The sequence below is a fragment of the Argentina silus genome (genome assembly GCF_951799395.1).
Source record: "Argentina silus genome assembly, chromosome: 9".
Lineage (NCBI taxonomy): Eukaryota > Metazoa > Chordata > Actinopteri > Argentiniformes > Argentinidae > Argentina > Argentina silus.
In genome coordinates this window covers 11,897,660-11,911,665 of record NC_139663.1, presented here as the reverse complement: position 1 = coordinate 11,911,665, position 14,006 = coordinate 11,897,660, and the positions used below count along the sequence as shown (strand labels likewise).

General features: G+C 43.8%; 2 protein-coding genes across 2 annotated transcripts in view; one reads left to right on the top strand and one right to left on the bottom strand.

Annotated features, from left to right (window-relative positions):
• LOC310809301 (uncharacterized protein) overlaps window positions 1-498 on the top strand; it is a gene marked incomplete at both ends in the record, with an annotated part of 2,366 nt that extends 1,868 nt beyond the window's left edge. Inside the window, one exon of the mRNA XM_083676496.1 lies at window positions 152-498. Coding sequence (XP_083532622.1) covers window positions 152-498 — 347 coding nt within the window. The remainder of the gene's footprint in view (window positions 1-151) is intronic.
• A 1,034-nt stretch (window positions 499-1,532) lies between these two features.
• gucy2ca (guanylate cyclase 2Ca) lies at window positions 1,533-14,006 on the bottom strand (the record flags this gene model as incomplete). The annotated part of the gene is made up of 27 exons (XM_083676495.1): window positions 1,533-1,862; window positions 2,023-2,099; window positions 2,353-2,447; window positions 2,714-2,812; window positions 2,901-3,075; window positions 3,730-3,922; window positions 4,355-4,513; window positions 4,684-4,775; window positions 4,981-5,069; window positions 5,627-5,764; window positions 6,263-6,395; window positions 6,727-6,813; window positions 7,105-7,209; window positions 7,691-7,762; window positions 7,966-8,028; window positions 8,753-8,855; window positions 9,076-9,157; window positions 9,438-9,555; window positions 9,680-9,765; window positions 10,685-10,838; window positions 11,390-11,495; window positions 11,751-11,847; window positions 12,047-12,165; window positions 12,621-12,836; window positions 13,159-13,226; window positions 13,474-13,586; window positions 13,796-14,006. The coding sequence occupies 27 exons, from the start codon at window positions 14,004-14,006 to the stop codon at window positions 1,652-1,654; spliced, it is 3,261 nt and encodes a 1,086-aa protein (XP_083532621.1). The 3' UTR covers window positions 1,533-1,651.

The following is a 14,006-nucleotide window of genomic DNA, read 5'->3' as shown; positions in this document are numbered from 1 at the left end:
TGAATAATATCAGAATAAATATAGCCTGCTACACCAATGAAGTAAACAATACCCTCATTACATAAATGAATGTATAGTTGACACAATAGCCCTATGCTTGGGCAAATCATGTTTCATTGTTATAATGCTGTGGTTCCTTTTTCCCCTCCAGGTGACACAGAGGCAGGATTTGACACTGTGGAGAGAGAGATAGACTGTGGAGCAGTGGTTCAGAGGGAGGAAGAGGAGCAGGCTCCTCCACCTTGTCCTCTGCTGAACGGTGGGCTCCACACTGGTGTCAGACAGGAGGGGTGTGGCAGTCTGGGGGGGGTCGGAGTCCTCAGGCAGGAGATGTACCCCTGGGGGACCACAGGTCCAGGGTATGGCAGTTTGGAGGGGTTCGGCAGAGGCGGCATGCTCCAATGCAGCGTCATGACGGAGCACAGGATACCACTTCCTGCCACTGAGCAGGGGGGCACCGCTCTGGTGACAACCAAAACTGTGCAATGCTCTGACTGAGACAGTGGGAGTGGGGTGGGGGGCGTGGGGGGTTGGAGTGGGGTGGGGGGTTGGAGTGGGGTGGGGGGGGTGGGGTGGGGGGTTGGAGTGGGGTGGGGGTCGTGGGGGGGTTGGCATGGGGTGGGGGTCGTGGGGGGGTTGGAGTGGGGTGGTGGGCGTGGGGGGTTGGTGTGGGGTGGGGGGTTGGAGTTCTATTTTTAACTCATATTTTGTGTTGTGTATTTTGTGTTTTGTGTAATACAAACAAGCAAACTGTTATGAATATTGTTTGTTGAACGGTTATAATAAAATAAGAAATAAAATTAGCTTACATTGGTTTTCTTTGAGTTTTCCAACATACTCAACTGTACTTCACATATACTAGCTAACATAAGACAATACACAGTAGCAATTGACAGAAATTTACCCAAAGTCTTAAACAGACATACCTTGCTCTCATACTCTTACAGCTTAATGAAAGATATATTTTCTATGATCTCAGAGATGCAGAGGCATTTTGTTTAACATACATATACTCTCTTATCTATTTACAATAAATTATTTTGTCACATTGTTTCAAAATGAGGCAAATATCACCTTTAGTTTCAGGATCAAAATGAATAACCACAACAAACCAAAACTGACTGCGCTCACATCATTTGAGTATTATCAAAAGGCAGGGTAAAGCCTTTGAAAATCACTACCTTTCCTATATTTGGCAGAACATGTTCATTGTTAAATATTATGAATATGATACATTCAACATCTTTCCTTATCTTCAGGGGTTTCGCAAGGGTCTTGTGTTTTTGGTTTTTAACACAAGCATTTTCTTTAGATATTAATACAATACAAAATTCTTGAAAATGAAATGAAATGCCACCACACATTTTTGTCAAAGTGACCCAGATGTAACCAAGCACAGCCTTCCTCTTAGCTCTCCACTGACTCAGGTTTCCAATGGCTTGCTCTACTTTACTGTATCGAGCTGACAAATACAAGGCTAATTCCTCCATAGTTCCATAGGGGGGCGCTCTAGCTCCACCTAACACTCAGGTGGCTACAGGCATCTCAGGTGGCTACAAGCAGAATTTATCTAACTCAATAGAACCAGCCAAACTGCCACGGTCTAAAGAAAATTCTATTTCTATTAATTCTATGGATTCTTTTTCTATGGCTACAGGTATGTGGCGGGCTGCTCTGTGACAGCCAGACCCAGGTGCAGGTACTCTGGCAGGCCGTCCCCCTGGCTCCCATTGGTCTCCCTCCTCCTCATACTGGTGGAGAGGGTCTTCTTCATGTCCAGGCCCTCCACCCCCGGCCCCCGCTGCTCCAGTCTGGACACGATCATCTCTGCCAGGTCCTGCTGCAGCCTCTGGAAGTTCTCCCTGCATGTGGAGATGTGATGATGCTTGGAATGGGGGCTATTCATTTTTTAATAAAATTATTGTACTCAATAAAGATAATAATTGGTAGGATTCATCATCATCATCAGTTTTGGTTGAAAATATTAAAGATATTGTGAGGGAATAAGTGTGTTTTACTCACGCTGTTGGGGGCACTGGCAGGTTGTATTCTACCCCCGTTACCCCTGTTAACCAGTATGTCATCTCATTGCCTTTACCCTGTAAGACACACACACACACACACACACACACACACACACACACACACACACACAGTTTTTATTTAATAAGGATACACATAATCTGTACATAAACTGTATATTGGATTGACCTAAACTCTAAACATGTTCTGTCAATCACATAGCTTTAGCAATTAGGCATCCTTTCCCATGTTTATTAGACATGCTTTACTATAGACTCAGGCTAAACCCACCCTTATCCCACCCTTATCCCACCCTTATCCCACCCTCACCTTCAGAAAAGTCTCTCCTCTCTTCTCATAATGAAACTTGCAGTCTGTCCGCTGGAGGATGTTAATGGTGGACTCACTGACATGGATTCTCAGAGCTGGAGAGGAAATGTCATTCTCAAGAATTATAGCTGAAACAATAATGTGCGTGCATGTGTGTGTGTGTGTGCTTGTGTGTGTGTGTGTGTGTGTGTGTGTGCGTGCGTGCATGTGTGTGTATGTGTGTGTATGTGTGCGTGTGCGTGTGTGTATGTGTGCGTGTGCGTGTGTGTGTGTGTGTGTGTGTGTGTGCACGTTCATGTGTGTGTGTGTGTGTGTGTGTGTGTGTGTGTGTGTGTGTGTGTGCATTTCTGCAGTCCCTTACGTAAGCCTGTAGATTCCATGCGAGAGGCGGTGTTGACTGTGTCTCCGAACAGGCAGTAGCGCGGCATCTTGTTCCCCACCACCCCCGCTGCACACGGCCCTGCAAACACACAACACACACTGACGCTACACAGCCAACTACAGGACAGTATGATGACCCGTTGCAGTGTGCCGTGAAGATGGGGTACCTGAGTGCACCCCGATGCGGATCCATAGGGGGATGCCTGGGAGGTGCTGGAGCTGGAAGGTCCCTACGAAGGCCAGGATGTCCAGAGCCATGTGGGCAATGTCCACAGCGTGTCTGTTACCGTTCCGATTTGGCAACCCCGAAGCTACCATGTACGCATCACCTATTGTCTCCACCTGTCAGAGGAACAAATCATTGGAATCCAGTCATTATTTCCTGTTTCTTAGTCATTCAGGTTAAGATACAGCTATTGTCCACTGCATTCCATTCCAGGAGAGGCATATTCTTTGTTTCTGTTATGTTTTTCATATGATAATGTCACTGCAAAATGATATACAACAAAAAAGTTCCCCAGTAGAGAGTCCTGGTACCCCAGGGTGATTCAACCAGATGGACAGCAGGACTGAAGCCCTTTAAGCGGAAACACTAATGATAATATAAGAAATGTACAGATCCCACCCAGTCCCTATCCTAAACACATCCTGGTTACCTTATACACATCATGGTTACCTTATACACATCATGGTTACCTTATACACATCATGGTTACCTTATACATATCATGGTTACCTTGTACACATCCTGGTTACCTTATACACATCATGGTTACCTTATACACATCCTGGTTACCTTATACACATCATGGTTACCTTATACATATCATGGTTACCTTATACACATCCTGGTTACCTTATACACATCATGGTTACCTTGTACACATCATGGTTACCTTATACACATCCTGGTTACCTTATACACATCATGGTTACCTTATACATATCATGGTTACCTTATACACATCCTGGTTACCTTATACACATCATGGTTACCTTATACACATCATGGTGGTCCAGGATGCTGTCAAAGTTCTTGTAGATGTCGTTGAGCATGTCGACCACCTCCATGGGCGTGCTGTAGCGGCAGAGTGTGGTGAAGCCCACGATGTCGCTGAAGTAGACGGTCACCTCTTCAAACAGCTCTGGCTCCACACGGCCCGACTCCTTCAGGGAGCGCACCACTGGACTGGGGAGGGAAGAGGGTGGGGTTATACAGAGACAGGTGGGGATATACTTGGCTCACCTGTGATCCAGGGGGAGGCTGGTGGAGGTAGAAATCGGAGGACAGGCTCATTGTAATGCATGAGATGGAATGAGGAATGGTATCAAACACGTGTGTTTCCATTCCATTCCATGCATTACAATGAGCCTGTCCTCCGATTTCTACCTCCACCAGCCTCCAAATCTGAGATCACTATAGTCCAGCTGGCTTCCAAAAACCTCAAATGAGAGGAAGTGTTAGAATGGAGCATTTAAAACCAAAAAGTGAAGTGTTAGCAACTACAGCATTTCAAACCAAAAAATGTGAATCTTAACGTGAATATTCTTCCCTTGCCTTCCAAAAACACATCATCAATATTAGACATTGTCAGTCCATATCATGTAAGTAGACCCATACCCAGGCAGCAGCATGAAATTGAGTCTGTCAGCTCTGTCCCTCTCAGCCTTGTACAGAGACGTCCTCTCCTCCACCAGGTGCTCCAGGTTCCGGGAGTACATCTGCAGCCGGCGGATCAGGTTGTCCATGTAGGTCTCAGTGGCCTGGTTGTGCAGGTTACTGGGAGAATGAAATACACACCTTGGAGTTGGAACACGAAACCTAAAAGGTTTGCCCATTACAATATATCACTCATGCTGATTAAAATGATATGGTTTGAGGTCTGGATTCACATGTATATGTAAATGAACACACACACACACACACACACACACACCTACTGAGCTTACCTGAATATCTTACCCAGAGATCCCTCAATCTTCTTAAAATCTGGCCTCCTCTCCGGGTCCTCATCCCAGCAGTTTCTTATCAGCATATACAACTGCAGGAGGCCCACACACACACACACACACACACACACACACACACACACACACACACACACACACACACACACATACCATGGATAAGAGTACTGCACATTATCTAAGCACACTCAAAGTGAGTGATGAATAATACAGTGTAGACACAGGAAAGTATAATCTAATCACAAGCAGATATTCACATGTATATGGAATGCTGTGTACCTCTGCCTTACTCTCCACCGCTGTCTCAAAGTTCATGTCAGGCCTGAAGACGCCGAGGACTGTGGGATACCGCAACCTGTACAGCTTCTCTACAGGAGAGAGAAAAGAGCCATTCAAGCAACCAGTTTGTGTATTGACATGGCCTGACTTACAGCACAACAATAAGACACTCACTCATTCCCTAAAACGCTTGAGCGTAAACCCCTCGCGATTCATCTTAACTTGAGGGCATGGTGAAATAGCATTTTGGGTATTGTTAATGGAATCTAGGATTCCAGTCTAGGATTGTCTATCACACAGGGATGAGCAAAGCATTATCAGTCATTATTAACCATGAAATATCTTTTGTTAACTTGTGTTAGTTGGTCATGTGACCTCATGTGAAGTTGTACTTGGGAATAAATGTCTTATTCTTAACCCGTCCTCTATTCCTCAGCGTTTTTATTCAAATTCTTCATCTACATATAGTGACCAACAGGAGGTGCTCTTGGAAGTATATAAAACATAAAAATTAAAAAAATAAATAAAAAAGATAAAAACCCCAATGACTTTGTCATTCATTGAATATAACACCCTGACTAAGAAAGATTAATATATTACATTCTAACTCTATTTAACTCCAGTCAGCAGACAGCTGTGACTATACCTGTGGTGTTGGAGCAGGCCTCGGTGTAGAAGACTTGTTTTCTCAGCACGATCTCATGGGCGATGATGGCGAAGCTGTAGACGTCACCTTTCTGGGAGGTCCCCTGCTTACGGAGGTGCTCTGGGGCCGTCCACAAGTCTGACATAGAGGAGAAGGACCAGATTGAGGGATAACAGAGAGAGGGCAGGGACCACAGAGGGAACTGTTCTTATTGTGATTGTGTGACCTGTGACCTGACAATGAAAACCATGGGCCAATGTTATAGTCTAAAATGTATCCTGAGGAAACCTGACCTGATAAGGAAAAATGCAGTTGCAACCTATAATGTAGCCTTGTTCTATCTTATAACATTTCAGCCTTGTTTTAGACTATAACATTTCAGCCTTGTTCTAGAATATAACATCTGGGCCTTGTTCTAGATTATAACATCTCAGCCTTGTTCTAGACTATAACATCTGGGCCTTGTTCTAGACTATAACATCCATTACATGTCTCAGTGTGCTTCATATATGGAACATATATATATATCTATATATATATAATCGTTTGTATATATATATATATATATATATATTCGATTTGCTAACGGTAGGATATGAAAACAATTATATGACAAGGAGAGAGAGCATAAGTAACCTTTGGAAGGGATGAGGATGGTATTGCAGCCAAAGTCTGTGATTTTAACCACCATACGGTTGTCTAGCACACAGTTAGTTGACTTCAGGCGCCCATGGACATCAATGTCGCTGGAGTGGAGGTAGGACATGCCCTGAAATAGATAAAAGTACAGTGCGGTCTCAGTTACTACCCAACAGATATATAGTAACTGACATTTGTTTTCTTTGACAACATTGTATACATTGTATATTTATCAATATACAATCGGGCAAAAGCATAGTCCAAGCAGCCACGGCTAGACTACACATACAGGTATGATGGTAGTGGTAACCTACATGCTAACCTGTGTGTGTGTATGTGTGTGTGTGTGTGTGTGTGTGTGTGTGTGTGTGTGTGTGTGTGTATCCTCCTACTATACACACATAGCCACACTCCTCATACATAAACACACTACCGTACATACTGTAAACATTAGCGCATACCTTAGCTATGTCATACATCACAGATATCTTGAACTCCAGGTCCATGAACGTCTCCTCAGGATATGAGATCATGTCATTAAGAACATGCTGTAGACGGCATAAAACAGAGACAAAGTTTACAGTAGGTCATTTCATGCTTTTGTGTTATTGTTATGTTTCTGCCTGTGGGCGGTATTGCAAAATATTTCACCATGCACATTGTAAATGGAACTGCCCCCTAATTGTTGTTGGCAATTGTGTCCTGAAAACTACAAATGTATAAATGTCGATGGCTTATCGAATGGACAATAAAGATACTGTATATGGGTAGAAACTAGACAGCTGGTTCCCATCATAAACATACTCTCATGTTCTCGTGTTCACGCCACGCCTGCTTACCCTCAGGGAACCCCTCTCGCACAGCTCAAACACTCCAAACACGCCATACTCAAACTTCACCGTTCCATAAAACTTGGTCAGATTGTAGTAGTCAATACGTAGGAGCTGAAAGAGACAGAGAGAGAGAGAGAGAGCAGACACATTGGAAAACACCAGTATAAGAAAAAAACATAGGTGGGCAGATATCTGTCCAGTCCAGATGACATCCTATCGTGGCGTTGTCGTCATCCTCATGATCATTCACACACTCTCCTTTTATCCCCTGGTGGTACAGTCAGGGAGAACGGGTACATATATACTCTGATTGACAGGGAGATAAGAGATTCCTTGATGTGGCCCCAAAGCCACAAAACACAACAATGAACACACACACCTTCACTTCTTCAAACCACGTTGAGATAAGGGAATTGGTTTGTTCACACTGAGTTCAGGTCACATAGACATTCTGAATGGCATTAGATCAGAGAGATCGACCGATGCTACAAACACACATATGGTCAGTGGTCATTTCACAGGACAGTGGGTAGATATGGAGGAACCATGATGAAAGAGGAAGAGGAAGTGACATATCACTACAGAGCCTTACGGTGTTGAGCTCGATCCTCTGGAGCTCACTGAAATTTCCGTCTGTGTGTTGCAGTTCCTTCAGGATCACAGGCTGAAAGGAATAAAGGAGACACACGCACACACACACACGCACACACACACACACACACACACACAAGCGCACAAGCGCACACATGCACGTATGCACACACACGCACACACACGCACACACATTTAAACTGACCCAAAATGAGTTTGTGTGACATTTTACTATTTGAATAATTCTATGAACCAAAACAGGAAGTGTCATGGCACCTTTTTGTCATAGCGACCCCGATGGATATGGTAAGCGCTGTCCTTCCTCTTGTCGTCATCAATCTGTTGCACATAAAGAAAAGGGGATTCATAAAGTTGGACAAACTAGTACTAGACACACTGTGTGTGTGTGGTGTGTGTGTGTGTGTGTGTGTGTGTGTGTGTGTGTGTGTGTGTGTGTGTGTGTGTGTGTGTGTGTGTGTGTGTGTGTGTGTGGGCCTCCTGCAGTTGTATATGCTGATAAAAAACTGCTGGGATGAGGACCCGGAGAGGAGGCCAGATTTTAAGAAGATTGAGGGATCTCTGGGTAAGATATTCAGGTAAGCTCAGTAGGTGTGTGTGTGTGTGTGTGTGTGTGTGTGTGTGTGTGTGTGTGTGTGTGTGTGTGTGTGTGTGTGTGTGTGTGTGTGTGTGTGTGTGTGTGTGTGTGTGTATGTGTGTCAATCTTCATCAATTTGTTGTACATAAAGAAAAGGGGATTCATCAAGTTGGACAAACTAGAACTATCCATTACAACTCACGTGAACCCACCCAAGACCAATTGAATTTATGAATTTATAAAGTACTCTTCTAGGACCCTAAGAGGCTTCACAATAATATCACTGGGTGCCCAAGCTGGTAGAGATAAACACAGTTGTGAAAATTAATTTCAACCAATACCAATCAATATCAAATGAGCCTGACCATGACAAAACAAACCTGCAGGCAGATGGGGCAGATAACACTGATGATAAACCATGATAAGAAACTGACTGACAGAACTGCAAAGACCGTTGATGGAGCTCACCTTCAGAGAAACCAAGCTTAACTCTTTCCCGTCCAGTGGGCCAATCAGGTCTGAGTTGATGTGGGACCACTTCTTGCGGTTCTGGCGCTCTTTCATATTCTGTCTATTGACCATACAGAGGTGAGTAAGACACGGGCCCGGCTCATATACTTATCCTTCCTTGCTCTCTTCATGGAGGTTATCACTGATCTTAACATTATAGGATAAGGGAGAGTTCTACTACATAGCTTCCACAACTCTTGTTCTATCAGACCAGTAAACAGGGCCATGCTGTCATGAAACACTGATGGTAGAGTGGCACGCAGTGAGTTGTGTGTCTTTACCTGTAGAAGATCAAGGCGGTGGCAGTCACCACCACAACACTGACACTCAGGACGATCACTATGATATCATGTGACTCGAGGTCTAGAAATACACACACACACACACACACACACACACACACACACACACACACACACACACACACACACACACACACACACACAGACGCACACACAAAACATAAAAGACAAGTATCACCACCAAATATCTCCTGGCAAAAAAATTACTCATGCACTTAATAGACTGTGTGTGTGTGTGTGTGTGTGTGTGTGTGTGTGTGTGTGTGTGTGTGTGTGTGTGTGTGTGTGGTCATCTGTCTGTCTGTCTGTCTGTCTGTCTGTCTGTCTGTCTGTGTTATTACCTTTGGGCATGACTGCTTTGTCGTCTGGCAGACGAGAGCCATCCCAGTGCAGAGAAGGGTTGTTATCCACCACTGTGGTTTTATTCAGCGCTGTGTCAAACACAAACAGTGTTTTGTACTGTTGAGAAAGTTTAACAAACAACAAGTTACTGTACACGCTGTTACTCACTGATCATTGAAGAACATGTTAGTTTCCTGGAGAGAGAGTGACTATTCTAACATTTACATCAGACTAAGCTCACCTTGTTGTCGATGGAGGAAGTGTAGATCACAGAGAAGTTCACATCCCTGTCACCGTTCTCGTCCAGTACATAGGATCCTCCCATCCCTGAGCATAGACACACACAAACACCTTTTCATCAGGGGAGGCTGGTGGAGGAAGAAGTCGGAGCACGGGCTCATTGTAATGCATGGAACGGAATGAGGATACCATTTTTATATAAAATGTTTTGAGGATACCAACGTGGTTTGATACCATTCGTGCATTACAATGAGCCTGTCCTCCGATTTCTACCTCCACCAGCCTCCCCTGCTTTACATCTAACTCGCTCTGGTTTGCACCACCTAAAAACGCATTTAGGGTGCAGGGTCACAAGGACGTAAAAAGAAAAAAAGAAAAAGGCACTCACTAGAATTCATTTTAGTAATTGAATGCATTGCAGCAGCTGATGGACTAGACTGCCTGTCAAATAACTCCTATTTATCATTCAGCACCTATCCAGGCCAGGAATGTTGATTATCTATATGATTGATATCATGGTATATGATATTATGTAATACTGTATATAATCCCCATCATTATAGTACCACCAATTGCACTACCATGACCAATAATCAATACAAATACAGAAAATACAGTAGGCTATGTGTAAATGTCAGAGGGAAAATTATTTGTTTGGAAATGTTATCTAATACTACAGGAGAGGCTGAGGAAATGCCACAGTTGATATTGAGCTGTATAAAAGGCCACAAAGTGAAATATAGGCCATGGAAGTCTTTATTGTGGAAAGAAATCACAACTGAAAAGGTTTCTGACCAATGGCTCAATTGCTCATGGAGGTAGCTTTGCCAAATCCAAATAGTCGTCTGTCACCATTGCCTGACTTAAAAGGGTGACATGTTTACATAGAGGACAGACTCGTCTATAGTGGTAATTTAGGTCATAGAAAGAAGGTAAATGTCTGTCCCTAGAATTGCTCTACGGTAGCTATAGCTAGAAAGATCGATAGGTGTTTCGGCCATCGTACCTTCAAAGTTGACGCTCCTGAAAGGGTTTCCATTGGGAGGCTTAGTGGTGGGGGGAACAGTCGCGTTGTTCTGGTCACTAATCAACCTCTGTCTCAGAACTTGGCCGAAGAGCAAAAGACCATCATGGTACCCTGCCACATAGTCATTTATCTCCTGGACGGGAGGAGGAAGTGAGAGAGAGAGAGAGAGAGAGAGAGAGAAAGAGAGAGAGAAACAGAGAGGGGGGGGAGAGAAAAAGACAGCGATAGAGCAGACACATTGGAAAACACCAGTATAAGAGTGATATCTACGTCAAATATATAATAATGAGAGTAAGAAAATAAGAAAATGGGGAGACTGCAGACTCTGTGACAGTCCACAGAACATTCTAGAATAAGTGATTCTCAAAAAGAAGCGTGTTTCAGTTTCCACAGTAGATTCCAACTTTGTAGATTCCAACTCAGTGGCTCTAAATATGAAAACAGGTGCCAAACGCTGACACGGACAGTGTGATACTCCGTAAGACAAAGTGGCAGACAGAGGAGGCCAATGCCAATGGCACCTGGTCCTAGCATAGATTTTTGCTTATGATGACCGATGTATCGATGATTCACTTACTTTAGACAAGTGTACTTGTAAGTCGCTTTGGATAAAAGCGCCTGCTAAATGTCCAAAATGTAAATGTAAAGGAGGACAGAGGGTAGCAGCAGCTGTCAGGTTCTCACCGTGTTGTTGTACTCTGAACAGTTGGAGCAGTTCCTGCTCGGCATGGTGAGCACCAGGACATTGTCCATCTCTGGGATGGCTGTGGCGTTTGTGTGATACCCATAACTGGGGAGAGAAATGTGACACGGTTTAAATCACAGTCCATCCAAGTGATTCATTTTACTCTTATTTATTGTTTAGGGTACTGATATTGTGTTTATTGTAAATAGCCAATCAATAAATAAAGCATATTACAATTGGGGACCAACAAGATATATGCATATCCGTACATCTATCGACAATCTAAGATGAATAGAATACAAGGCTAACCGACAAAAGGGAGCGGGCCAAATGTGGATAGGATACCAAAACCAGGCTCACGTGTAGATGTCGATTAGGACAAAGACGATGTCCTTGTGAATCACTGTCTCATTCTTTATACTGATGATTTCATCTGGGGTTCCACAGAGAATGTATACTGCAAAATAACAAGGTCAAGACTGAAATAGTGGAGACACTATCAAGGCAAACTTTATCTGCAAACTGCCATCTGTTCTTTTTGGAAGTCTTTTATGAAACTGGCTTAAAGTTCTATTGGTTTACCTCTAATTCTGGGTGGGTCAAATGTTTGACACATATGCATAAGACTATAGAAGGGGACACAGGGAGGTACGTACTGTTGCTGTGTCTTCGGTCGGTCTTGAGTTTCTCCATGAGCTCCCCTCTACCGCGCAGCATCTCTCTCTGAATGGACACAGCAAACAGGGCCGAGGATGCCTCCAGAGCATTGATGTACCTATGACGGAGCATAACATTAAGAGCATAACATTTGGCTGAAGCAGGGGAAACTGTGAGAAGTAGACAGTTAACAGCAGGGTGAGTCTATTCGACACCAGCATATATATATATATATATATATATATATATATATATATATATATATATATACATATATCTTTAGAAATCTATTAGGGTAAGACCCTTTAGACAGGGGATTTAACCCGTTAGACGGAGGGCTGGACCAGGACTCCTGTATAGGGTCTAATACCAGGAGACACAGTAAACAAGAAGTGATCTAACAGTGTACATGGCGCACCAAATAACCTCTGCTTGTGGCCTACATGGTTGTGTGTTAAGCAAACAACATATGCAAATAACACAGAGCTTCCTGTGCAGGGCTCCCTTGTAAAAGAGACCTTGATTTTAATGGGACTCTCTGCTAAAATAAAGGTTAAAAAGGTTCTCTCTCACCAGAAGCAGTCTTCAGAGTTATCATAGTTCTTGTACACATAAGCCGTCTGCCACTGTGTCTTGATATGGCTGGAGAAGTCCCAGAAGTGAATTAGGAAGTTGGAGATCTTTCTTGCTGGGGGCAGAAGGCGGGTCAGGTTGGCTTTGTAGTCACATGACAGGCCGAAGCTCCCGGCTGAGATGATGGGGATGCTCAGGGTCAGGCCAATCTCTTCACTGAGACATACACACACACACACACACACACACACCCACACATACACACACACACAAGGTCAAGGGTCTCACAACACAAACAGTGAGCACTCTGGATGGCCTCTGCCTGTCACTCTCAGTGCTGGAGAGGAAATCCTCAAGAACTATAGCAGAAACACGTGTGTGTGTGTGTGTGTGTGTGTGTGTGTGTGTGTGTGTGTGTGTGTGTGTGTGTGTGCGTGCGTGTGTCTGTGTGTCTGTGTGTGTGTGTGTGTGTGTGTGTGTGTGTGTGTGTGTGTGCGTGTGTGTGTGTGTATGCGTGCGTGTGTGCGTGCATACTTACTCCACCATTTGGAAAGTGGCGTACGTACAAGAGGGTCCTAGCATAGCACATCCCACCTCTCCCATACTCTGGAGACAAAACAGTGTGTTATTGGAGGTTGTTGCTGAGATACATTTACTGACTTCACAGGAAGCAACTGAAACTGTTTGTTTGAGCCTCCCACGTGTGCCAGATGGGCAGCACAGATGGGGTGTGCATTTTGGAACCATTCCATTGGGTTCATTGTGCAGATGCAAACACAATCACGCACAGCAACAGTAAGTATTTGAAAATGATTTCAAATACTATTTGAGCCGAGGTCTGTTCTGAACTCACATGCAGGTACTTGAGTATCTCCACTCCTTCACAGGTGGAGCTCTCACAGCCTCTCCGTTTGTACAGATTGGTGCTGAACCCCCGGAAGTTGGCCGTTAATGAAAAGTTTAGACCTTCGGCAAGAGAAACAGCCAGGAGAATGCTTTATGAACATGGTATCTATTTGGGATTTAATAATTTTAACAGTAACATTTGATACAACGACAAATTATAACAACAGTAACAATAACAATAAAAACGTGTGGTCATATCATGTATACTCTATAATATGACATTTTACATACAGCCTGGTGCAATTCACACACATACTGTATATCTCTACCTGCATCAATGTTCAGTTGTTTATCTTTTTCAATCGCTCTCAGTACTGCATCCTTAACAAACTGCATGCTCCATTGTGAGGTGTTGTCCTCCAACAGAACAACGTTGATACTGTACTTAGGTTTGTTTTTCCAGCATTCGTCCAGTATCGTGCTTGCAACAACTGCCACGAGTAAGGCTCCGATACACAGCAAACCATGTGCAGTAAACAT